The following is a 27,343-nucleotide window of genomic DNA, read 5'->3' as shown; positions in this document are numbered from 1 at the left end:
AGATTGTGCCACTGCACTCCAGCCTGGGTAACAAGAGCAAAACTCCGTCTCAAAAAAAAAAAAAAAACAAAAAGAAGTAACAGTAGTATAATAAATAACTTGTAGTAGTTAAACTGTAACTGCAATTAAAAAACCAAAGAAGGCAACACTGAGACAGAGAAATAAGAGACGGGTCTTGAGTCTGGACTTGAAAAAGGTAAAGGGAAATGAACAGAAGTGGGGAAAATCATTCATTCATTCATTCATTCAATGAATATTAATAATCTACCATGCCAAGGCACTGAGCAAAATGCTAAGAGCACAGTGGTGAACAAAAATGCACTAATTCTTGCCCCCATATGTTGCTCCCAGCCTACTAGAAGAAGCAGTTATCGAATAAATAGATACACAAATAAAAATACAATTATCGAAGTTTACTAGTGCTGTGAAGGAACAGTACACAGGCAGAAGAGATGCAAGAGCTAAGGAAGGAGGACATGAGCAGAACGCACAAGGTCCCCAGGGCATGTTCTGGATTCCATATTTTACATGCAACATTGTGACCAGCTGTTGAAGAAAGGATGACCTCTAAGGTTAAATAAAGTAGAGAAAATAGAAAGTACACTAGGCCGCTACCCAAGAGCAACTTCGCTCCAGTCTTCTCTCCGAATACTACCAGTCTCTCTCTCAGGTCCTGCTTCTCTTTAAGTTCACTTCTCCTCTGGCACCTTTCCCTTTATCTAATTCACTCTTTATTTCCCTATTCAAAGTCTTGAGAGAGACAATCTGATTGGTCCAGGTTATTATCTTCATTCCTGCTTGGGTAAAGCTTTTTGTAACAGACCAAGTTACACATCACTGGCCAGCCTAGAAATTGGTCACCGTTGGGCCACATGGTCATCCCAATCCAATCAGCTGTGACCAGGAGTCACAGAAATGGCTAAGGAAGAACCTAACGTGGAAGAGAGGATGTCAAATACTATTGTCAACCTCCTTAATACAGTAAGAAAAAAAAAGCGTTCTCTAGTAGAGTGGAAGTAAACAATAGGAGGCTTTGAAAATCAGAGAACTGAGCCTTTTTATGGAGACCATTGGAATCTTACAAGTAAACATGCAGAAACTGACATGATGAAAGTAGAATTTCAGGAAGACAAGTGAATTTGTCTTAATTTTCTACTTCTTTTTCTATTAAACTACACATTGAGATTTAAAGGTCATAATATTATTTTCTCTTGCCCTCTCAGATCAGAAATGGGTGCAGAGATGAAGGTAACATAGCAGCCCTATTACTGATAAAGCTAGATTACAGAATATGGCTTAGTATTGACTTCCCCTTGAATTGACTGCCAATCCCTGGTGGGTAGGGAGAGAGTTTGAGGAGTGGAGGAGAAGGCACTATTCTGTTCAGAGGGCCAATCTTAGGAAGAGAGAGAAAAGGTGGGGGCATCTCATACCCCAACTCACCATACAATCACCTCTTTGATCTTGGGAAGGAGTGAATAAAATGCTATTTGTCACAACTGGTCCTTTCTGAAAACTTGGCATGTGGCAAGTAAGTCCTTTCCTACAACATTTCTCTATCCTAAAGTTTTATCATTCCTTACCCCTGATTTGCTGGTTTCATCCTCTGCCAATACATACAAGGTTCCTTCCTCCTCCTCACCATTTTTTTTCTCCTCATTCAAAGTTGTGCTCAGAATTCAGCCTTTATATAGGGTCCCCACAAGAGAATTATCTTGATTATAATATCTTTATTTTTTATCCCTCAGAATGTATAAAGTATTTTACTGTAGGTATTTTTCACTTAATATCATTACCCTAACTCAACAAAATTGGTTGTAAAACATTTCTTTCTGAAGCAAGAGAACTTAGCACGTTTTTAAAACAAACAGCCTACTCTGCTTTTTCAGATGTCACCCATTAGAAAATGAACCAGTAGGCCAGGCACAGTGGCTCATGCTTGTAATCCCAGCACTTTGGGAGGCCGAGGCGGGCGGATCGCCTGAGGTCGAAAGTTCTAGACCAGCCTGACTAACATGGAGAAACCCTGTCTCTACTAAAAGTACAAAATTAGCTGGGTATGGTGGCACATGCCTGTAATCCCAGCTACTCAGAAGGCTGAGGCAGGAGAATCGCTTGAACCTGGGAAGCAGAGGTTGTGGTGAGCGGAACCTGGGAGGCAGAGGTAGTGGTGAGCCGAGATCGCACCATTGCACTCCAGCCTAGGCAACAAGAGCAAAAACCCTGTCTCAAAAAATAATAATAAAAAAGAAAGAAAGACGGAAGGAAGGAGGGAAGGAGGGAAGGAGGGAGGGAAGGAAGGAGGGAGGGAGGGAGGGAGGGAGGGAGGGAGGGAAAAGGAAGGAAGGAAGGAAAGAGAAAATGTAGCAGATTTTTCTGGTTTGGGGCAGGGAAAGAACAGGCACTATAGGTATCATTGAACAAGTATTCTTCAATCATTGTAACACAGTACAAAATATGAAGACTACTCTTTAGGCCATTCACAATAATTCAAAAGATATTTCCACACAGTACTCTAAGAAAAAATATGAAAACAGAGAAGTTCAAGATAAGCTATAGCAGAAAACAATCCTGGAAATTCTGGCAGGTGAATTATCTGCTTGATTCTCTCATTTACTACTCACCTTGAAATATGAGCAATCACAAAAGTCGTAATAATTTTTATTAGTTTGATGACTATAAAACTTTAAAAGAGGAAGCAGAATATTTACTTTTAGCAAAAAAAAGAAGCACCCATCATGTGCTAGTACATGTGATTGTAAGACAATCAACCACAAACAACAGGGGACTTCATAGGTAACTTGACTCCTTTCATCCCAAAGCCTGTTTATTTCATTACAGCCTTGTGCCTCCTCCATTAACAATGTTTCCAAATATCTCTTGATCCTGGCTAAGTGTTTCCAGACCTTGACCTTCAGTTAGCAATAACTGTGACATGTATAAAATGGAAATATTAGGCAATTAAACTGTCCAAAACAGTTGACCAAGCCATGCAAATTCTCTGAACATAGAGGAGGAATCAATCTTGAATGTGAAGTTGTGATTTAATTCATGCATTTTTAAGTATGAGATTCTAAGTGAGCATTGGGAAGCATAAGAAACTCTTACTAATGAACCTTCAGGGACCAGTTGGCACAGTATGTTAAATTGGAATGCTAATTAGGTCTAGGCAAAAGTTTAAATCAACCTAAATGCTTGTTAGTTTGACCAATTACAGGTGCCCAATAAGTGTTTGTTTGAATTCAATAATTCTCTGTCCAGAGGGAATATTCTGGTTCATGAGTGGCTGAACTGAAAAACAGAAACTATTAGTCATGAATAAACTGCGTATAAAGTGGCGCATTTCTGCATTACTACTGGAAGTCCAAGGTCATGGTAGTGATAGCTCCATAAGATCCCTTTCTTTGGGTAGGTCCTATGCAGTGATATTTCCAAATGGACCTAGATTATTCTGAAGCTTTTCCATGGCATGTGTAATATAATGGAAAGTGCCAGAGTGAAACACTGAGTTTATAAGTCAGTCCAGAACCACCAAACTATTTAATGACAAAGCAAGTCTGGAACCCACTATGCTGACTTGTGGGGAGTCTTTCTTCCATTGTAGCCCCTCAAATCTTTCTTGAGTCTATATTTCTCCCATTCCTACCCCCAAAGCCTGCTGCTTTTCACTCAGTGTATTCTCAAATATTGAGTCTTAGGTTGAGACTAAATACTGTAGCTTATATGTAGCCTTTTGAATCAATGACTGGTGTCCTGACTCTACAAAACCATCCCAGAATTGTTCGTGTCTCCCAGGTGCTAGAAACTGCAAAGGCCAATACTTCCCATAACAACGTATACAAAGCTAGCTCCAATCCTGCAATTACACAAGAGCTAGGGGCACTGCTGCAGGTAGTGATTCAGGTCAAGAAGGATTCCAGTTTGTCTTTTGGGTAATTTAAAGCAGAGGCAATGAATCATTGTGTTAGAAGAAACTACTTTGTTATCAGACAAAACCACATGGAGCTTAGGGCAAATTTCAAATTTGCCACTCCAGCAGTGGTAAATTAGTATCAAATTCAGTTGTGTGTGACAGAAAACCCCTAAATAAGCACTTAGCAAGGCTGTAGCCATGATTTCTGCATCCCAGTTAGAAGGAAGAAGGAACTGGAGACCCCATTTTTCTAAGGCCAACTGCTAGTAACCTCACATGTCATACATACTTACAGCTGATGGGACAAAACTTAGTGAAATGGCCTTGTCAAGGTTCAAGGAAGGCTGGGACATACAGCCTCCACACTGGGTTCCCTGCTAAAAAACAGATATTCTCTTGAAAATAAAAATAAAAATAAGGCAAAAGAGATATTGTATAGAAATTAAGTCTCTGTTTCATTCCCTAACTATGGGACTATGGGTAATAATTTTGTGCTAAAATCTGCTTCTGTGATTTCAGATAATACTTCCTTTGTGCGGACTATTTTGCTTAATCTCTCAGCAGTGTCTGACACTGTTCAGCACAAGCTCCTTCCTGAAACAATCTATTCTTCCTGTGACTTCCATGGCAGGATACTCTCCTGATTTTCCTCTGACCTTTGTAGCTCTTCCCAATTTTTACTGTTAATAGTGTTGCCTCCTCTTCCTCTTTCTGTTCCTTAGTGTTCCCATTGATCTGTACTGGCTCTGTCCTGGAACAGCTTCTTCCTCACTTCTCACTTTACCCATTTTCCTCATTGTTACCCGTAGTGGAAGGAAGTATAGTGCACATTTATTGAATGCTTACTATACACTAGGAACTATAAGTGTGTTATAGGTAGCATCTCACTTAATCCTATCAACAATCTCAAAGCTAAATAGCATTGTTATTATGGAGGTTGGTGTGATTTGTCAACTGTTGGGCAATGTCAGGTATGGATTTTAGTCCAGGACTGTCTGACTCCACAGATTTTGAGCTTACCACTACACTCACCCCACCTTTCTCCAAGCACATAAAAGAAAACCCTACCCCGTCCCCGCACACATTCAATTGCTTACTGGATACACCCACTGATGATCATGCACATTTCACACCCAAGATGCCCCTGAGTAAACGCCTGGTTTTCTCATTACCTATTTATTGAGCACTTATTATGTGTTTAGGCACTACTGTAGGTGCTGAATCTACTGAAGTAACCAAAAGAGACAATCTCTAGTTTCATGAAATTTACTGTTTAGCTGAAGGGATAAACAGTGAAAAACAACGTCAGTTTGTGAGAAACACTACAAAAAAATGAAGCAGGCTAAATAGATAGAGAGATGGAGAGGGGTGAATGGTAAGTGGAATAATGGCCCCATGAAGATGTTAACCCTCTAATCCCTAGAAGCTATGACTAGGCTGCATTACATGGAACAGGAAATTTTACAGATGTGGTTAAGGTGAAAGATCTCAAGGTGGGGAGATTATCTAGAATAATGTAGATGAACCCAGTATCACCACATGGGCCCTGAAAAGTGAAAGGTTAGATATGTGATAATGACATTGGAAGAAGATGCAAAAGAAATTTAAAGCATGAGAGAGACTTGACTGCCATAACTGGCTTTGAAGATGGAGGAAGGGGCCACAAGCCAAGGAATGTGGCATCTCATGGAAGCTAGGAATGGTTGCCAGCTTACAATCAGTAAGAAAATGGGGACAGAAATTTCTGCTGCTTTAAGTCACTAAATTCTGATAATTTTTTCCAGCAGCAACAAAAAATGAATGCAAGCTATTTTAAGTAGGGTAGGCAGAAAAGACCACTGTAAACAAAGACCTGGAGAGACAGCTGAGAGAAGAGCTTCCCAGGCCAAAAGAAATGGCTGTGAAGTGAGACAAACTTTGAGTGCACAAGGAATCATAAGGAGGTGAATGTATCTGGAGTGAGGGGAGAGCTGTCGGAGCTGGGAGAGCAGGAAAGACCTAGGCCAGCACATGTGGAGATATGCAGGTCATGTAGCTTTGGTTTTTGTTCTAGGCATGATGAGAGGACAGGTCAGCAGGGGAGAATCACAACCTGACTTAACTTTTAAGTTTGCCTGTGAGTGTTGTAATGAGAGTAGCAGGAAAGCAGTTCAATTAGGAGACTCTTGTCTGTTATCCAACTTCCAAATAAGAGAGAAAGACAGCTTGGACTAGGGTGAAAGAGGTGAAGTAATTGGTCATATACAGGATATATTTAAAAGTCAGAGTTCATTGTATTTTCTGACGACTTGGAAGTAGGGTGGGAATGAGAGAAGCCAGCATGGGCAACTAAATGCATGGTGGTGCCAGACAATGACATGGAAAAAAGTATAGTAGAAGAAGGTTGGGAGGGATCAAGAGCTGAGTTTCAGACATAAATTTTAGATGCCAAGTATCCATCCAAGTCAAGATGTCAGATTTTTAGGTATGTGAGTCTGAATTTAGGGACAGTTTGGTTTGGAGGCATATTACTCCTCCAAAGATGTCCACATCCTAATTCCCAGAATCTGTATGCCACGTTACAAGACAAGGGGGGATTGAGGTAGCAGATGGAAAGGAAGTTGCAAAATAGCTGACCTTAAAATAAAGAGATATCCTGAATTATCTAGGTGGACTCTATATAATCAAAAAGATACTTAAATGAGAAAGAAAGGCAGAGGACTCAAAACCAGAGATATGGCATACTCAATTAGCCAATTCTGGCTTTGAAAACGATAAAAGCTGGTTTTGAAGTTGGTAGAAGTGGTCATGAGCCAAAGAATTGGGGAAGCCTCTAAAAACTGGAAAAGACAAGAAAACAGATTCCTTCTGAGAGCCTCCCAAAAAGAAGACAGCCCTGCTAACACTTGGAGCGTAGTTCAGAGAACCATTTCAGACTTCTGAGCTAAAAAACTGTAAAATAATATGTGTGGATTTTTTTTTGGGGGGGGGTTGTTTTGTTTTGTTTGAGACAAAGTCTCGCTCTGTCACCCAGGGTGGACTGCAGTGACACGATCTCAGCTCACCACAACCTCCGTCTCCCAGGTTCAAGCAATTCTCCTGCCTCAGCCTCCCGAGTAGCTGGGACTACAGGTGAGAGCCACCACACCCAGCTAGTTTTTGTATTTTTAGTAGAGACGGGTTTCACCGTATTGGCCAGGCTGGTCTTGAACTCCTGACCTCATGATCCACCTGCCTTGGCCTCCCAAAGTGCTGGGATTACAGGCATGAGCCACCATGCCCGGCCAAATATATGTTGTTTTAAGCCACAAAGTGTGTAGTAATTTATTACATACGCAAGGGGAAACTACAATAGAGCATAATTTCTCTGAAACTTATTTTTTCTTCAGTGTATCCTGTTGTAGTAAATGACATAAATTTCACCTGAAGTTTCACATGAAAGCAGAACTATGTGCCATCCTTAATTCTTTCATTTTCTTCATGCTCCTAATCCAGGCAATATCAAGTTCTCTAGATTCTACTTACTAAATATTTATTCAAAGTTACTCTCTGTCTCTTTCCTCCACACAGGTTATGATGATCATCATCATTACCCTTTGGGAGAGAAGACAATACAAACTCACCATCTATTCCCCATTTAGCAACCAGAATAGATTCTCTAAAGTGAATACTTCAAATTATTCCTCTTACCTTGAAACTCTTCAATGGATTGCTACTTTACTCTATAAATTCTCAACTGCTTGACATGGATTAGAAGAGCCTCCAGGGATCCTTCCCTGTCTGCCTTTAGGTCCCACACTGCTCCCTTCAGCTCGTTCTCAATTTCCTAAATTGTTAGCACCCTGATATCAAGAACTTCTGCTTCAAGACATTCATCACAATAGTGTTCCGTTTGTCTCCATGACAAACAGGGAGCGGGGCTTTTGCCTGACTTGTTCAGTAGTCTATCTTCATTCCTAGCACCCAGCACATAGTAGGTGCTCAACCAATATTTGTCTAATGGTAATTGCTCACTGAACACCCGCGAATTACCATGTTTAAAATCTCCACCATGGTTCCTATGCCTTACTTGGTAACCATTTCCTGGAAAGTCCATATAATGGAGCATTCAGATACTTCTAAAAAATTTCAATGTTTGTATCTATCACCAGTTTTACATTCTTGACTCCCCCCAACTTTGGAGATAAACCGTAAGAGGTGAGAGATATTTTATTTTGATTTTTCTTGCATTTATCATGTCACTCAACAATCCTTCAGCAAGTATTTATTGATACTTGTACCAATCACTAGGTGTTGAGAATACAGTAAGTGAATAAAATCGTGTTTTCATGGAGTTTGCAGTGTGTGTGTGTGCGCAGACAGGGTGAAGTAAAGTCTGAAAATAAACAAATCGAAAGTTACATAAAATATCAGACAGTGATAAGTGCCAGAGTCAGAAAGAAGTGTGTCTGTTGATAACTTTTTTGCTTAGAGGGTTCGGGAAAACTCAGAGATAAAACATCTGAGCAGGGACCAAGAGCAATCGGGGAGCTCGTATCACTTCACAGAGAAGCGTACAAGCTTAGGAATCTTGCTTTCTAAATTCGAACAGCAAGTATCCAGTTATACCTGTACGCGACTGAACAAATACTTTAACCTGTCCCTTAGCTGTAATACTACATACCTCAGGCTTGTTAAGAGAAAATGCTCCGCAAAGAACTAAACAGAAGATTCTAACGCTGGGCCAAGACTAGGAAAGGAACTCTGGAAACCGCGTTTCCCGCAAACACCCCCCCTTCGGCTGGAGCGCAGTTGATGATTGGCTACTCAACCCGTCCGTCCTTTCCTGCCCAGGAGTCCAGCCCAATCCCGCCCGGCTCCGCTCGGAGACAGTTAGCCGAGTGGGCGGTTTCCGTGGCGTTTTCGGACGTGTTACGTCACAGTGGGCGGAAGTCGCGGCCGCTGTTTTGAAATAGGGCCGCGTGGGTCTCTCAAGTTGGTTCCAACGCTGAGGCCTCGCAGCAGCCCAATTCTGGGGGACTCTGGCTTCACCCGGCGTGAGGCTGCAGGCGCGCCATGTCCACCCCTCCGTTGGCCGCGTCAGGGATGGCGCCCGGGCCCTTCGCTGGGCCCCAGGCTCAGCAGGCCGCCCGGGAGGTGAACACGGCGTCACTGTGCCGCATCGGGCAGGAGACGGTGCAGGACATTGTGTACCGCACCATGGAGATCTTCCAGCTCCTCAGGAATATGCAGGTAGGAAGGGAACGCGGGCGCGCGGGGCCAGCGGGATGATGCTGGGAGGGAAAAGGGCGCTGGTTTCCTCGTTACGTGGGGCCCGTGGACGTCCACGGGGCTGCCCTGGGCAAACCTAAGATGTAGGGTCGCCCCCGTTCACACTCAAGAGTGTCCCCAAAAGTCGGAGCAGTAGAGGTGGTGTTTTCCAGACCAGATTTCTGGAGAATTGAAGCCAAATTTTTTAGATTCGATCAAGCTCTTTAGTTACCATGTAAACCCTTGCAGCTTTCATGGCAGAGATGGGTCGGACTCCACTTCCCTCCTTAGGTTGCTTTAAATGTTGTTGTTGTTTTTCTAGCATTTCTTCTGGGGAGGTCCAAGGAATTGAAGAATTTACATTCTTTTTTAAAAAACAGTCCACCCTGTTTTTGGCATAGTTAATATACAAGTAAACTACACTCACCTAAAGTTTTGACAAATATGTGTGCTTTACTGTGTATACTTGTGAAATTATCACCACAATCAAGATAGTGAACATACACATCACCCCAGAAAGTTTCCTCATACACCTATGACATCTTTGCTTCCCATCTTCCATTGCGAAGCAAACACTGATCTGCTTTCTGTAATCATAAATTAATTTGCATTTGCTAGAGTTTTAAATAAATGGAGTCTACAGTCCGTGGGCTTTCTTTGTCTGGGAACCTTAACTAAGCATGCATCAATAATTCCTTTTTATTGCTGAGTAATGTTCCATTGTATCGGTATCTCACCACTTGCGTACCTTTGCTATTGATGAACATTTGGGTTGTTTCCACTTTTTGGCTATTATAAATAATGCTGCTGACATTATTTTGCTGACACATTTTTGTGTGAGCATGTCTCTCATTTCTCTTGGACAGAGAGATATTCAGGAGTGGAATTGCTGGATCATGGAGTAGATGTCTGTTTAATACTTTAAGAAAAGTTTCCAAAGTGGCCTGAGCCATTTTGCTTTCCAATTATTGCTAGTGGGAATGTAAACATTGCTGTTTGAGGGTTCTAGTTTCTCCTCGTCCTTATCAACACCTGTTATGTCTTGATGCTTTCCAAATAATTCTCCCAATCTGTCTTGTCTTTTTATTCTCTTCATATTATCTTTTGATGAACAAACATTTTTAATTTTGATGGAATCCAGCTTACTGATTTGTTCTTTTATAGATTTTGCTTTTGGTGTCATACCTAAGAAATCTTTGACTAACCCAGGGTGACAAAGGATTTCTAATTACTTCTAGAAGTTTTGTAGTATTAGGTTTTGTATTTAGTTTTGTGAGTTTTGTATTAAGTTTTGTGAGTTTGAGAGAGAGAGAGAGAGAGAGAGAGAGAGAGAGGGAGGGAGAGGGAGAGAGAGGGAGAGAGGGAGGGAGAGAGTGTGTGTGTGTAGTGGCAGATACAGATCCAGGTTCATTGTTTTGCATTTGGATATCCAACTGTGTGTGTGTGTCTGTGTCTGTGTCTGTGTCTTTGTGTAATGGCAGATACAGATCCAGGTTCACTGTTTTGCATTTGGATATCCAGCTGTTCCAGCACCATTTTGCCAAACCATTTTTAATGATTGCTTACGTTACCCACTACATGTAGTAGATATTATTCTGGTTTTACAGGTGAAGATTCTGTACTTCAGAGAAGTGTAGTAGATATTATTCTGGTTTTACAGGTGAAGATTCTGTACTTCAGAGAAGTAAAGTGACTTCCCCAAACCGAGTAAGTGGTAGGGTAAATTGAAAGTTTTCAAAATCTTATAGCTCTTATTTCTATGGATGTCCTAAAAAGTATTTAATTCCTTTTTTTTTTTTTTAAGTGGTTGAGTTTTTCTTTTCCTCCTGATTATAAGAATAATTCAGTTTTGTGGAAATTTTCAAGACTATGTGAAATATAATACAAAGGGGATCCAGGAGAAATTATGACATTCTTTGGCCATAATTTAAAAAATGAATAGAGTCATCTAGAGTGAATAAGGTGTGGATAAAATGATGTCTCAGAAATTAATATATTTTTAACATTTTTTGTCCTGTTATATGCAAAGCACTGAATAATAACACTTACCAAGTACTTTCCTTGGTCAGGTACACTGTTATAGGAGCAGTTTTAAGAAGCATTTTTATCCCTGTTTTACAGTGAAGGAAACTGAGGCTTAAAGAGAGAAAAAATAAATTACCCAACATCACACAGGATGAATAGCTCTTCCTACTAACCTCTTTTTAATACTAACTTGCTGTCAATCTGCATTATTAAAAGATACAATACAGGACAATGTTCTATGCAGAAAAAACTAAACTTTTTTTTAAAAAAAAGTATTTTATCAATAACTAGATTACTACATTCAAGCCAACTTTTAAGGGACTATAATAATAAATGTGTGCTTTTCATTTTGTGAAATCTTTGGTCTGACTCATCTAAGACCCTTTGAAGCCTATCATAATTGGCTGAAAAGGTAACAATGGGTTCCTTCGTTTCCAAAAAAAAAAAAAAAAAACTAGAAGAGGTGATAGAAACAGATGTTCTTAATTATGTATAACCTAGTTATTTATTAATACATTTTAAGTATTCACATTTTAAAGTAATTATCTGTATTGTTGATCTATGAGAGTAAAGTGCTGTGAATACAAATTGCTAAGATTGTTTCTAAGCATTTGTTTTAAAGAAGTGGTTCCTTGTATACACTAGATGTCAGTTAGCCACTTGAGAGTCTGATGAAAACTGTGAACTCTCTTAGAAAAATAAACATACATATGCATTTTGAAAATGTCAAGGGTTAAAGGGAGATTTAGGGACACTCCCCAAGAATCCCTGAATCTCAGATTAAGGGTCCTTGTGAAAGATTCCATTGCTCTGGTTCTGTTTATTATTCTTTAAATCTTTTATTTTTCTTAAAATACATAGTACATTCAGAATTCAGGAATAAAAAAGGACAGTACAGTGAACATTTTCCCTCCCATTCCTATCTGTTATTCTAGGTACATAACCCCTCTCCCCAGGCAGTCATTATTAGTGATTCTTACTATTTTTGTGTATCCTTCCAGATATTCTCCACATATTCAGCAAATGTTTATGTATATTGTTTCATTTCCCCCTTTTTGCACAGATAATAGTATATTATATACACCATTTTGTACCTTGCTTTTTTCAGTTGACATATTTTGGAATTTATTCATACTGCCTTTTCCTTTTTACAGTGTGTAGTTTACACTGCATGGAAATACTGTAATTTATTAAACCAGTGCTCTAGTGAGGGCATTTGGCTGTTTTTCACCTCTTCCTGTTAAGCTGCAGCAAATAACCTCCTACACAAATATGTACTGTACCTGTAGGATACGTTTTTAAAAACAGCTATGTGCTTTTGTAACTAAATAGATTTTGATGAATTGTCCTCCACAGAGATAATACTAGTTTATGCTACGGCCTAAGGCCAGCACAGTGAGTTATATCTTTTTGGATCCTTGATCACTTGTTAGGTGAAAATTCTACTTTACATTTCTCCTAGTTTGACTGAGTTTGAACATCCCTTAAAATATTTATGAATCATTTGTATATTTTTTTCTGCTAAATACTTATTTATATCATTTACCCATTTTTCTGTCCTTTTTCTCATCTTTTCACCTACCATAATTGTAGGATTTAGCTATTTACATATTAGAGAAACCTGCTCTGTGTGATTAACTTGTGCTTATTCTTTTTCCCAGTCTTTTACCTGTTGGCTCTGCTAGTGGTAGTTTTGCCATGCTTTTTTTATTAAGTAGTTGAATTTATTAGTCTTTTAGGACTTCTAGGATTTATGCCTAGTTAGGAAGGTCTTCCCCACTCAAATCAGGAAGAATTGTTTAATTTTAAAATTTTCAGTCTTTACATTTAAAACTGTGATCCTTATGGAATTTATCCTATAAAGTGTGAGATCTGGGCCTAGCCTTAACTTTTTCAAAAGGTTCACTGAATAATTCATTTGCTTCTTCCAGTGATTTGAGGTAGTTTTTACATAAGTGAATTTGTTTCTGGATGTTCTATTCCACGTAGCTGCCTATCTTTTATGTATTAATGCAAAACATTCTTATAATTTGTCAGGCTCGATAATGTGTTTACACTTATTTTTCAGAATTTCCCTGGCTATTCTTGCTTATTTTTCTACATATATTTTAGAATCAGCATGTTCTAAGAAAGAACGATTAGCATTTTTATTAGGTTCATTCAGCCTAGAAAGACTTGCCATCGTTATGATGTTGACTCTGACTAACCAAGAACAGGAGTATTCTTTTTCTGTTTCTCTATAAAGTATTTTAAGTTTTTATTTTTATCTTGAGATTTTAAAAGTTTTGTTATAGGTATTTTATCTTTTCTGTTGCTATTGTAAATGGGGTCTTAATTTGTTTCCCATGTTTTTGTTGGTTTTACAGATGAAAGCAGAGCTATTGCTTTCTCTTTGGACCTACCTCCTTATTGAATTCTTTTATTTTTAGTATCACTTTATCATATTATTTGTAAATAGATTATGATGCTTTCTTTTTAATGTTTCAACATTTTTTTTTCCTCTCTTTTTCTTCTCTAATTGCATTGGCTAATGCTTCCTGAACAGTGTTCACTTGTAGAATTAGTGGTCTTAGTAGACATCCTTTTCTGTTTCTGACCTTAGTGAGAATGCTTCTAATGATTCCACATTAATCATGGTGCTGACTTTTTAACTGAAATAAATGTATGTTATCACATTGAGGATTTTTATTGAGTTTTATATTGATTTTTTAAATAAATGTTGAATATCATTTAATGCCTTCTTAGGAGCTATGGATCTGATCATATATTTATGGGTTTTCATCCATACTCATGAGTGAGATGGTTATTGATGAGTTTTTCAGCTGAACAGCTACACCACAGTATATACCAAGGGATCTTAGGCATTTTTACCTTGTATACTCTATAGTATGAGATCCATCTCTCTCATGTTTACTGCACTATCCCAGCTTCTAGAACAGTGCTGACACATTAAAGGTGTGTGGTATTTTTTTAAATGATTTAATAAGTTAAATATGTAAGTTTGGATATTAGATTTAAAATCTGATATGTTTCTAAGTCAGCAAATTTGGGAAGCGTGATTCTTTGCATTTCAAAAGGATTTTTGTCTTCTTTATGACAGTATTTATCAAGAGTTCTTTTACATAATACACACTTCTTAATAAGGTTTCAGTATAGATTTTGGGTAAAATAATTCAGACTGTACTTTAAAGCCTTCTGTGTTTGTGCACTATGCTAAACATGATGATATAAACCTAAGTTTCAGTATTTACTAAGTAGAAAATATGGCAAAGTATTAAACCTCATAAATGCAATAATAAAGGTACAGAGTGCTGTTCTAGGTAAGATATAATCATCACGCTCTTTTTTGTCACCTAAACAAGAAAGTAGGGATCTACCTAAACTTTTTCTGAATTTCTAGTTAGTGTCTGGAATTTCATAAATTGAGAGTTCATGAGGAGAAATCTTACATTGTACTGAGAAATGAACCCTTAATGCCTTTCTCCTTTAAAATGTTTTGACTAGTTCAGCCTTTGGTATTTTATCACATTTCTTTGAGGCATTGTTGAGTGTTTTAATGTTTGAAATTTTCTGAAAATCCTATCTCACTTCAAATAATTTCAGGCGATCCATCTCCTTAACTCATAAACCATAACATTACAGAAAATTTAGAAATGTGAGAAAAGAAGAAATTAAATTATTCAAGCCGACTTATCTTACACCTCTTTTATCAACTATGTATAGGCCTTTCCAGTCTTTTTTCATGTTTATGATTTTAATCATATGTCCTCTTTCCTTTCTCTCCAAACATTGTATTATGCTTTTGTTTGTTTGCTCTTTGGCATTCCTACCTCATGTGTTTAAAAAAGAAAAAAAAATGCAAACTGAAGCTTAGAAAGACTGGACTGATCGTCTAGCTATTAGATAGTAGATAGTGCTTTGGTTTTTAAATTACCTGATTTAAATTCCCAAATAGGTATACACGTGAATTCCTACAAATAAAAACACCTACATACTAGCAAACAAGGTACTGTATAAATATTATTGATTCAAGTATTAGGGTGATGCCACAGATTAAATTGTGGGAGTAAAATATTGTATACCTGTACAGAGAAAAGTTTTGTTCATGAGTTTCAGCAATGCACAAGTACATATTTAGTTATACATTCTAAATAAACAGTAGTCGATTTTTGTTTACCTGTCATTTTATCATTGTTTCAGTATATACTTTTGGCTCTTTCGATAAAATTCCTGAATAGAGTTAAGGTATTTTGAGAAGATTTTTGTAATACCGGCAGTATATTCTTCATGTTTTTCTGCTAAAATATCACAAGATTCACTTTTATTTAAAACTGTACTTTGTTTTTAACTTTTTGGTTGAGGTCAGCAGCATGCTGCATTTATATAGAAGTAATATTAAAATTGTACATCCTTTTTAAAGTTACACTTCAAAAATTAAAGGGGAAAAAGTACTTCAATTCAGAGGGTTTATCACAGGGTTTTTCTAGGTCTATTTTATAGCAGTGAAACAGTATGCCAAGTTGTTAATAAATGGGCATGTATTAGTCTTAAATTCTTAAAATTGAACTTGATCAGTTGGGGGGACAGCTTACATCTATGCATTGCCTAAAAATTGTTTGTTTGTTGGCTTTACTTATAGAAAATCTTTTATTTTTTTTTTCCATTATTCTATATTTTTATTCATTGTTTTGCCTGATAAGCTGCCAAATGGTGTCACTTACCACACTGGAACGTATCAAGACCGGTTAACGAAGCTACAAGATAATCTTCGCCAACTTTCAGTTCTCTTCAGGAAGCTGAGATTGGTATATGACAAGTGCAATGAAAACTGTGGAGGGATGGATCCCATTCCAGTAGAGGTGATTTTTCATGATAGAGGGAGGATGAATATAAGGTGTGAACTAGTGTCAAGACAGTTGTTATTCTTTTTCCTCTCTCTCTTATTTTAGCAATATTTCCAGGTTTTGAATTTTATTCGTTTTACTTTTTGACCGGAGAAGATGAAAATGTGATATATATGCATAAAATGCTACTATATTTTTACATTAACAATTTCTTGTAGACTTTGACAGACTTACAGTGATTTTTGTTGTTGTTAGGAAGAAATGGTTTTCTCTGGCAATTTTTCTTGCTGTCAATGTCTCCTTTGAATTAAGTCAGTGATATTTTTAGTAGGAATTTTAATAGTATCATATACTTGAAGGTGGTTTTCATGAAGTACTTTACAGATAAAATATTTTTATTGTTATTAATTTAGAATTTATATTTAGCCCAGTGGAATCACTATATTTTAAAAATATATTCTCTAAATTTAATCTTGGGTCATATTTGTTTAATTAGGTATGTATTTCTATTAAGTGACCCTTTCCTGTTGACAGATTATCTCTCTGCCACCAAAGGAAGCTGGTAAGAGATGACCAGAGAAAAATTAAACTGCAAAAATGCCTAAAAAGAAGGGGTCAGAGATGTGGGAGAAAGATGAGGAATGTGGCCTACATTGTCAAATGCTGCAGAAGAGTCAAGGAAAATAAGGAATGAAAACTGTCCAGTACTTTTTGCTAGATGAAAATTGTTGGTGTATTTGAGTAGAGCTTCAGTGAAATGGGTAGCAGCACGAAGTCTGATTGCAGTTGGGTGAAGATTAAACAGGACATAAGAAGCTGAAGCCGACAAGAGAATATCAGTCTTTCAAGAAGCTTTGATAAAAATAAGAGAGGAAAGCAGTAGGTGGAAGGAGAGATGGAATCAAAGGTTTGCAGGAGGAAGGGAGGCTTCCCCTCAAATAGAAGAGACAGGAACATGTTTGGATAATAAAGGAAGAAAGCTGTAGGGAGAGGTTGGGAGAAAGGTGTATAAATAATGAAGACAGGAAAGCAGAGTCATCTGGGCACTGGGACAGTGACTAATCCTCTGTAGGACGAAGGACAGCTCTGCATTAGGAGAGAGGAAACAAAGAAAAGGAGAATGCAGCTGGGCGTGGTGGCTCACGCTTATAATTCCAGCACTTTGGGAGACCGAGGAGGGTGGATCATGAGGTCAGGAGTTCCAGACCAGCCTGGCCAACATGGTGAAACTAAAAATACAGAAATTAGCTGGGTTTGGTGGCGCATGCTTGTAATCCCAGCTACTCGGTAGGCTAGGGCAAGAGAATTGGTTGAACCTGGAAGGCGGATGTTGTGGTGAGCCAAGATCATGCCACAGTCTGGACAACAAGAGCAAAACTCCATCTCAAAAAAAAAAGAAAGAAAGAAAGAAAGAAAAGGAGAATGTAGACATAGGCTAGTTGATTTATGTTCCAAGTTTTATCAGGTGAATCCTAGTTCTACCAATCATTTACCTTTGGCCTATTCCTGCATTGGTCATACACGATGGTAGAGGCTAGGTGATTCCTGAAGTCTGTCACACCTGTGAGGGGCTTCATCAAGTAAATTCCATCAGTAACCATGCATACTTAATTATGATTCTGCTAGAAGTTTCATTGCTATATTAATTTGTTTCTCCTACAAAGAAAAAGTTCTTGCAACCAGAAAAACTTTAAACATCTACAAGTTTACATAGACTTTAAAGTTTTAGATTGCAAGTTAATGACATTTATGTAACACAGATCCATGAAGTTCTTTTCTTTTTATTACAGATGAAGGAAAGCCTGTTTTATCAAACTCAGTAAACTACAAATTTCTAAGGGCAGGGATCACATCTTGTTTGGCATTACTTTTGTAGTGCCTCATGATTAAATATTTGCTGATTGAATGAGTAGGGTATTTTTTAAATTTTCCTATTATTTTATCTTTTGTTACTTCTCCCATCTTCCTGCTGGAAGTATTGTTTAACTGTCCATGACAACCAATGTTATAAAGGCTATTTTGCTAAAGAAACCTGAAAGGGTAATGTGTAGAATGCATTGAAATGGTAACCTACTAAAGCTCTTCAGGCCATCACCTGAATTGAAATTTATTTTTATACAAATGAAATATAAAAATTATCCTTAATCTGATATATTCTCTATACCAGTAATTAGAAAACTTGAATTATATTTTTGACTTTTAATTTTTGTTGATCACTCCCAGCAACTTATTCCATATGTGGAAGAAGATGGCTCAAAGAATGATGATCGGGCTGGCCCACCTCGTTTTGCCAGTGAGGAGAGGCGAGAAATTGCTGAAGTAAATAAGGTGAGTGGTTTTTACATTTGATGTTTTAGAGTTATTGATAAAAATTGCTAGGGAGTCTGATGTAACTCCAAAACATAATTTGAATTATCAAATTACATCAAGTTTTTTTCTGTGGCAAACTTAACCTATTTAGAATACAGCCAAGAACTAAAAGGTAAGCAGAAATACTGTCTGAATAGTCAGAAGAGAAATTGCAAAATTCATTCGATGAAGCTCATAGGAGAGCTCTTTAGACACTTAGTCACAATCCATTTACTTTTTTCTTTTCTGGACAGAATTCTAGCTTTCTGATAGCATATTTGGAGCAGCAAATGATAAAAATTTACAGATATGAAATGTGAATGTCTCAACACCTGAATAAGAAATTTAGAGAATTATCCCAGCATTATTCTATTTCAGTCCCACAAAAAGCTTCTAACTGGAATGTATTTATCACTCAATACTTTCAAAAGTTTGGAAGATAATATTCAAATAGTTCTCATGAAACAGAGAGAAATAGGAAAAGGTGTCAGTTCATTCTGTGGTGGAAATGTGGCCCCAGCTTAGCAAAACCTACCAGAAATAGCACAGTGAATAAAACTATCAGCTTCACTCTTTCACTGACAAATCTAGATTGTCCCTTCCTGAAATTCTTAATTCTAATTAATATAACTCATCAGTGTATTAATAATTCATTACAGCCAAAGAGGTTCTTCTGAGGTATATGAAGATTTTATAGTTCAATTTGTATGTATAATATATGATGTTAGTAGACTACCTTGGAAAAAGATTTTCTCACATGTCTAAAAGACATCTGCTAGAATTCAATACTATTGCTGATTCAAAGGACACTTAAAACTAGCAAGACAGTGTTTTGTTTTGTTTTTTAACTTTTTCTTTTAGATAAATAGCCAACATTTTTCATAAGGTAAAATATAGAAGTATTCCTATTAAAAACAGGCATGAAATAAGATGCTTTACACCACTACATTTAATGTTATTTTAGAAGTTATAGTCAGTACAAAAAGACAGTAAACAAATAACAGTTGGGAAACAGAAGTTATTAAGTACAAGCTCGTTAGAATGATCAAAGAAACTCAATTAATGAACAACTAGTAAAAGGGTCTAAGACAAGATTGATACCATGCTCTAATAATGGTGTAAACCTATTAGATTATAGGATTCTATTCACTCTTGTAACAATTAATATTAAGTAGATAGGAATTATGTCAATTATATGTGTGAATAAACTTATTAAGGTACATAAAGGAAGCTTTGAATGATTAGAAGATTATATAAAGTTATTGAATGAGTAATAAATATTATAAAAATACCATCTTGATTATTTCACAGTTTTAATACAGTAACAATCCAAATCCTAAAAACATTTTCTTGAAAGGGTGTAAAAATAATATGATTTTAGTGCAATACCAATCAAACAAATCCAAATAAAATCCATATGGGATTTCTTTTTTCTTGAAAGTATATAAAAATATCAAAGAAAATGTTGATAAATATGAGTAATAAAGCAGAATTTTTAGCTTCAAAAATTAAATAAGCATATTATAAAAACAGTAATTAAGTGTGTAATACTGGCATAAGAATAGGCAGATTCGTAAAATAATCTAGCCAGAAAAACAGGCTTCTTATTGTACATGAGAATTTAATATGACAGAAGAGGGCTTGTTTGGAAAATTAGTCTTTAGAAATAGAAACTTTGGGGGCGAAATTAAGCTAGCTTTTACATAACACCATATATCAAAATGAGTTTCAGAGTTGAAAGTAAGACCTGTAAAACAAAATATTGAATAATTTTTTAAGTATTTTAAAACTCAGGAGAAAGGAAAAGATGGATAGATTTTATAAAATAAAATTTTGTAACTTCTTAAAAAGGTGAAATACAGATTTAGAAGACTATTTCCAAAAAATCTGATTGTAATAAATGACAATCATAATAAAGAACTCACAGTAGGAAATTGGTAGAGGATGAGGAGGGATTGGGAACTTTTAGATACTGAAAAATAACTGGTGTTTGGTAGTCTAGATATATGAGACATTCACTTATTAACTATAAACATATAACACGTGTTATATGTTTCTGTTGATAAAATATGTATTACCTCAATAAATGTGTTCTGCTTATTTTTCTCTGAGAAGGATTTTTTATAAAGTACAATTGAAATATATATATAAATAAAACACCATGGTAATAATAACTTCGGTTTCAGAGTACCACATGTGTAACTAATATAAATATAGTTTGTTCTGTATTATAGAGGCTTTTACAGTATTTTGTAAAAAATAAAGCTGTATAAATTCAGAAAGATACTTTTTCTAAATTTACATTTCACTTCAATTTTCATTAAGTTCCTCTTTTTTCCCAATTTGATAACTTAGAAATAATGTGTCTTTGACATTTAAAAGTTCTCTTTTATAATCAAAATATGGTAATTCTTTGGCAGCATGAAACCAAAAAAAGTCTTATTAGCTACTGACATAGAGTTTTGTGGATTTTAGATAAAGGATATAGTTGATACAAGGATAGGCAGGCCCACCAGCATTCCATCCAGACCTACAAGACACTAGAACACTTGGGAGAGTAGGGTGAGAACCATGAAACTGTCTGATGATTTTGACTCTGTGAAAAATTGGAAAATAGTACTGAGATGCTGTCACAGATGCATAAAAACTAACAAATTTTAGAAAATTAAAGAGGTAAGAATTATAAAAGAACTTATTTCTTCACGTGAGGATTTAGCTCTCTGTCACCTCTCTCTCCAGGACCCACCTATGTAATTGTTTCCCTCAAACCTTTCAGTGCAGCTATATCATAATTGTGGTTGAGTACATAATCCGTGCCATATAATTATGGCAGTATAAGTATTGTTTATTGCTAAACCATAAACAATACTAGGGTTACATTTCCTTGGTGAATAATTTTTTGTTTTTCTGGAGTTAATTCTTACCTCTTTAATTTCTAAAATTTTAGTTAGTTTTTTCATGCATCTATGATAGCATCTCAATACTATTTTCCAATTTTCCACAGATTGAAAATTATCAGACAGTTTCATGGTTCTCATCCCACCCTCTCAAGTTTTCTATTGTCTTTTAGGTCTGTATGGAATGCTGGCTGAGCCTGCTTTTTAGCTCTGGGGCTTTCCTCACCTTTTCTGTTGGTTTCACATTTCTTCAGCTCATGTCTTCCTGTTTCATGGTTTTCTTCCTTGTTGGTAATGTGCATACATCAGTGACTTCTTTAGAAAGAATGCAGACACTTAAATTTTGAGCCCTCTCATATCTGTCCAGTTGATAGTTTGGCTGGTTATAAAATTCTATGTTGTAATTTATGTTTTCTCAGAAATTTGAAGGCATTCCATAATCTAGTATAGGGTTTGACAGACTTTTCCTTAAAGGAAAGATTTGCTTTTTTTTTCAGTTCATACAGTTAGTAGATGAAAGTTTTAAATTTCATAGGATCTTAGCTAGTAACACTAAAACATTGAAAATACTTCTTACATATTATGGCAGGGAGTGTAGAAGTGTGTAGTTTTTAATGGCCATTATTAAATCTTTTTTTATACTAAGAAGAGTTATTTAAATAAAAAAGTTTTGAAATGATCGCCAAGAATTTTTGTTTGCTTGTCTTGTTTTTTCCATTCTTGTTGGTTTTGGGAGAAGTTTTTTGATTTGGCTTTTGTTATTTTTTCTTCAAACATGAAAATATTTAAATATTGGTATGCCTGCTCTCTGCCAGGCATTGTCTTCAGTACCGTAATTTCTTCCATGAACCAGCTGGATGTGTTGTATGCTATCATACTCATTTCACAAGAGTGGACAAGTTTCTTCTTGGAGACCTTAAGACTCTCCAGTGGAAACAAAGCAGCACCTGTTTCATGTATCCATTTCATGTTTTGATGAATATTTACAGAAACAAAAGTATTGTGCCATATTTTTAATACACTGGCATTTGGTTGTATTAAATAACTAAGTTGCTTTATGGATCTGTGCAATCTGTAATAAAATTTTATTATTTGCATTCAACTTAAAATATTCAGAATTTTATTACAATACATATTGTCTTTTTATTCTAAATAAGCTACATAAAATAAGTAGACCTATATACCCCTCAGTTGACCCTCACTTAGTCATTTTCAGAATATTATCATATCATTGCATCCTTGAAATTGTGCAGAAGAGCATATTGATGGTGTGTTTACTGTTTAGTCCTTATGGTCTGTCTGGTTTCTAACAACGCAAATATCACCAATACCTATCCTGGTGCCATGAAACTTTAAGGCACATGATTTGTAGTCAGTATTTGTTATAAATCATCATAAGACAAAATGGCTGGTTTTAATAGTTAAATTTGTGGTTTATCTAAATACTTTTTATTTTCTCTTCATTTATCCTGGAATCCTTAAGCCTGATTAACCCAAGTAAAGGGTGGATACTTGTTTGTGACTATATGCTTTAGGTGCAGGGGTGTTCAATCTTTTGGCTTCCCTAAACCACATTGGAAAAAGAATTGTCTTGGGCCACACATAAACTATACTAACACTAATGATAGCTGATAAACCAAAAAAAAAAAAATCGCAAAAAAAGCATTTTAGAATGTTTTAAGAAAGTTGAATTTGTATTGGGCCGCACTCAAAGCCAACCTGGGCTACATGCGGCTGCCTGCAGGCCATGGTTGGACAAGCTTGCTTTAGGGACATCAAAATGAGTTTTATTTTGCTTAAGGCTGTTTCCTTGTTGGTAAAATGAAATTGAAAAAGATAGTAGGTAGTATTTACAAGGTTGACATAGTTGAGTCCATGCATTTAGAAAGTAAAGCAGTTTTTGTCAACTGTCACAGCTTTTGTGTGAATATTAAATTACATGGTATAAGTTAGCATAAACTTTTTTTAAGTATCTACTTACGCATTCACCTGTTAATGTAAGAAATTGAGCACAGCTGATGGATTTTGAAAATAGCAGCTGTCAACCTCTGTTAAAATCAATCAGTGGCAAGACTGTATATATTAAATCCTATATCATGTCATGAAAATTTATTTACAGTTTAGCCTCTAATAAGCATAAATGTCAGCTTTGCTATTGATCATTTTGTGACATGTTTTGACTTTGGATATTTTATTTGTATGCTAATTTTTTTAATTTAAAACTTTGTGGCATCTTTGACAAATGCTATCCCAAGAACCTTATAATATATTAATTATTTAAAAATTTTCTTTTCCCTAGAGTTGAATAACATCTTGAAAATACCCTACACATTTTAGTTCTTTTCTAGAAAACAATTATGAGGCTTAAAAAGAGTACCAGAATGTACATTTCCAAATGAGAATTCTTGAAAGTAGTCTTATTGGTAGGTTATGTGTTTATTTCAATGGTGGAACCATTGCGAGAGCCATCTGCAAGCCCTGAGTTGATATTGATTGTAATGTCTGTTTATAACCACCCAGATGACTAATTGTCATCTTATGTATGGGTATGCAGAAAGTATAACTGGCAGAGACCTTACATTTTGTAATCCAGTTACATAAACGAGAAAACCTGAAGAGAAGGAATTTGTCTAAGATCAAATGCCAAGTTAGAAGCAAAGTTGGAACTGAGACTGAGATTGCCATCCTCCCAGTATAGCACTGTTATATTCCTCTGTTTTGCTGCTACTCTTGATTGCTGGCAGAAGTGTAGGTTTCTTAGTCTCTATGATGAAAAAGAGTTAATAGGCTTGGTTATTCCTCATCTTTCCCAGTAATTTGAATCAATTTTGTTAGATAATATTTACAACCACTTAAATAGCAGACTATCACATACTCATAATGACAGAATATAGAGATGGGTCATCTGAAAACTTGTACAGGGAGACTGAGTAACTAAAAATGCCAAGTTTCTGCTTCCCGAAGACTTAAAGTGAGCTTTAGAGTCAAGCCGTGTGTACTGTATAAGGCATGTTTTTCTCTGACTGCATTGTGCAGGTTCTCTTTTCAAATGTGAGTTAAATTTAGTTAGTTATGAAAGATTTTTAAAGTCTCTGTAAATTGATTTTCTATTTTCCAATAAGAATTTCTTGGTCTTTCCTTTTAGCTACCTACTGCTTGTTACTTCCCTAACTCTGAACAGAAGCAATACAAGCAACTTACTTCATTTTAGTTTGCTTTTTTTATGAAATCAAAATTAAGGTTTTTAGGCCTCTTTTAAATGAACATACCCTAAATTATCTGGAAGTAGTTTAATATAGTATTTTATTCTTCAAGGATCTAGAAACAGAAATACCATTTGACCCAGCCATTCCATTACTGGGTATATACAAAGGATTATAAATCATTCTACTATAAAGACACATGTACACACATGTTTATTGCAGCTGTTCACAATAGCAAAGACTTGGAACCAACCCAAATGCCTGTCAGTTGTAGACTAGATAAAGAAAACGTGGCACATATACACCATGGAATACTATGCAGCCATAAAAAATGATGAGATCATGTCCTTTGCAGGGACATAGATGAAGCTGGAAACCATCATTCTCAGCAAACTAACACAGAACAGAAAACCAAACACTGCATGTTCTCACACTTAACTGGGAGTTGAACAATGAGAACACATGGACTCAGGGAGGGGAACTTCACACACCGGGGCATGTCGGAGGGTGGGGGACTAGGAGAAGGATAGCATTAGGAGAAATACCTAATGTAAATGACAGGTTGATGGGTGCAGCAAACCACCATGGCATGTATATACCTATGTAACAAACCTGCACGTTCTGCACATGTATCCCAGAACTTAAAGTATAATAAAAAATATTTAGTATCTTTAAATTATCTAATTAAATATATTGTTTCCAAATGTAATGTTTCCAAGGGGTTACTGAATAATAATAATGATTATTATTATAACCAGTAATCACTCTCACCAGAAGTTCTCTATTTTTATCTTGTCTTATGTAAGAGGACATTTACCACATAGAATTTGCAGAAAGAATGCTTACAAAGAAGTTCACAAATCTTAGTCTGGTAGAATCCAAGTGTAGAGATACAGAGACACATGCCGTGTGCATTTCAGGCATTCAGCAAATCTTAGTAGAGGAGATTGCATCGGGTGCTGTGTAATTTTGTCTTCAGTTTTTAGAATTAGAAGGAGACTGCAATTCATGCTCCAGGCAGACAGTGATTTCTGCCACACTTTTGAAAGACCGATTGCCTGAGGCATTGTATTTTTATTTTATTTTCTGTATCAACAGTTTACATTCTGTGCCTTTGAGTAACATTTGTTGAATGTTTACTTATGTGTCGGGTACAGTTCTAATACTCGACATGCATCCGATCATTTAATCCTCATAACTCTTATGAGGTAGGTTCAATTATTATGTCCATTTCTCTGATGTGAAAATAGAAGTACAGGAGGGTAAATAATTAGGTCATTGTCATAAGTTTCATAGTGAAGGATCTGGCCTGGTGTGGTGGCTTATGCCTGTAATTACTTGGGATGCTGAGACGCACGGATCACTTGAAATCAGGAGACCAGCCTGCCCAACGTGGCAACACCCCTTCTCTACTAAAAACAACAACAGAATACCCGGGTGTGGTGGCGGGTGCCTCTAATTCCAGCTACTTGGAAGGCTGAGGCAGGAGAATTGCTTGAACCCGGGAGACTGAGGTTTCGGTGAGCTGAGATTGCACCACTGCACTCCAGCTTGGGGAAAAAAAATCATTATGAAGGATTTGAACGTCCAAAGATCTGGCTCTAGAGTATGGGTTCTTGACCGTTAGGTTATACTGCCCCTTAGCAAACCTGTATGCTTAGGTTTTATAACAAATAAATGTTTAGATGATTTACTTATTGATTGATTGTAGAAGTGGAAGAGTAAGCAGGGCCTGGGGCAGGGCTGGAACCATAGACCTCTGCAGGCTGGATTAGAATTCAGGATCCCTGTCAGTGAGTATTTAAGGCCAGAAAAGGGTTGAGACTACCTGCCTTATAGGGATATTTAGCTTAATTTCTGTCTGGATCATTACAGTACTAACTTAATAACATTTTAATCTTCTAACTTCATGGTCTATATTTCCTGAAACATTTTTGATAAATTCTTTTGTTTCTACAGAAACTCAAACAGAAGAATCAACAGCTGAAGCAAATTATGGATCAATTACGAAATCTCATCTGGGATATAAATGCCATGTTGGCAATGAGGAACTAAGCTGATATTTAAATTTCCTGCTTTACACATGTTGCACCGTTGTTTTTTCCCTCAAGTATTTTTTCCCTGTGAAGATTATTTATCTGCTTTTATTTTAGTCACTAAAACTAAAGTTCCTATTTTTACATTAAAATATTCATTAACTGTTTTTTTTAATGCTATTGATTTTATGAAAGATTATTGTAATAAACTTTGATGGGGTTTGTATTTTGGTTCATCTTCATGAATTGAATAATTGTTTTTTAAAAGGCAAAATAAAGTTTTTAAAATAAATTTTAAAATTTGATCAATGGATTTACTATATCAGTTACCCTTCTAGAAGAAAATTAAATATTTAAATATTTCTGCAGATTATCAAATACAGTCAATCTATATACAAATTAATTAAAATTAAAGATATGTTACCATTTTAGCTCGTTTTTAAATTCAATTTTATTGCCAAGCCAATTAAAATGTATATTTCTATGAATAGATGAAAATTACTTTAACATGTTCTTCAAGTATTTGGTGTTAAATGATCTGTCTCTAAAAGGAGAGAAACAATCTAAGGACAGCACAAATTAAAGTCACAACTGTGTGCTTATTTGCTGTGTGCTTTAGGCCAAGAAGCAAGCACTTACCTAATTTTTCAGGTATCCCCTAAAGTAAGCATGAGTGTGTTTTGGAAACAGTACATTTGCAGGGATTTTAAATGAGATAGTTCTATATGACAGGTGATTTTTTTTTTTTTTTTTTAATCTATAGTCAATCCTGTTTCAATATCCGTATGGGAGCTGATTTCTCAAAGTACAAATAATTTATTCTCAAATAAGAGTTGGAGTCTTTCCA

The 27,343-nt window shown here is 36.2% G+C and overlaps 1 protein-coding gene and 2 long non-coding RNA genes across 20 annotated transcripts in view; 1 reads left to right on the top strand and 2 right to left on the bottom strand.

Moving 5' to 3' along the window:
- The window catches only part of LOC103788644 (uncharacterized), a 469,911-nt gene extending 461,149 nt beyond the window's left edge, over positions 1 to 8,762 (bottom strand). For 13 of the 14 annotated variants that reach the window (XR_013528146.1, XR_013528147.1, XR_013528145.1 and 10 more), the window contains exon 1: positions 8,556 to 8,762. This is a non-coding gene — a long non-coding RNA (uncharacterized LOC103788644). Of the gene's footprint in view, positions 1 to 7,582; positions 7,721 to 8,555 lie in introns of those variants that run through there. The other variant, XR_008477270.2, reaches the window with a different exon arrangement.
- Positions 8,763 to 8,819: 57 nt separating this feature from the next.
- MED30 (mediator complex subunit 30) lies at positions 8,820 to 26,788 on the top strand. 3 transcript variants are annotated; one of them, XM_002759274.7, is made up of 4 exons: positions 8,820 to 9,124; positions 15,868 to 16,026; positions 18,235 to 18,339; positions 26,420 to 26,788. In XM_002759274.7, exons 1-4 carry the CDS (start codon positions 8,948 to 8,950, stop codon positions 26,513 to 26,515), a joined length of 537 nt encoding a protein of 178 aa, XP_002759320.1. In that variant the 5' UTR covers positions 8,820 to 8,947; the 3' UTR covers positions 26,516 to 26,788. The 3 variants fall into 3 exon arrangements, with proteins under 3 accessions (XP_002759320.1, XP_035133317.1, XP_078209400.1); XM_035277426.3 differs by having other exon boundaries at positions 15,868 to 16,061; XM_078353274.1 differs by lacking the exon at positions 15,868 to 16,026.
- Positions 23,641 to 27,343, bottom strand: part of LOC118148595 (uncharacterized) — a 74,068-nt gene continuing 70,365 nt past the window's right edge. Inside the window, exon 4 of one of the 3 annotated variants that reach the window (XR_013528152.1) lies at positions 23,641 to 24,021. This is a non-coding gene — a long non-coding RNA (uncharacterized LOC118148595). The remainder of the gene's footprint in view (positions 24,022 to 27,343) is intronic. The other 2 variants (XR_004735484.3, XR_013528153.1) reach the window with 2 other exon arrangements.

Source organism: Callithrix jacchus, chromosome 16 (genome assembly GCF_049354715.1).
Source record: "Callithrix jacchus isolate 240 chromosome 16, calJac240_pri, whole genome shotgun sequence".
Classification (NCBI taxonomy): domain Eukaryota; kingdom Metazoa; phylum Chordata; class Mammalia; order Primates; family Cebidae; genus Callithrix; species Callithrix jacchus.
Note: the sequence above shows the minus strand (reverse complement) of the source record. Positions and strands in the feature narration are given on the sequence as shown.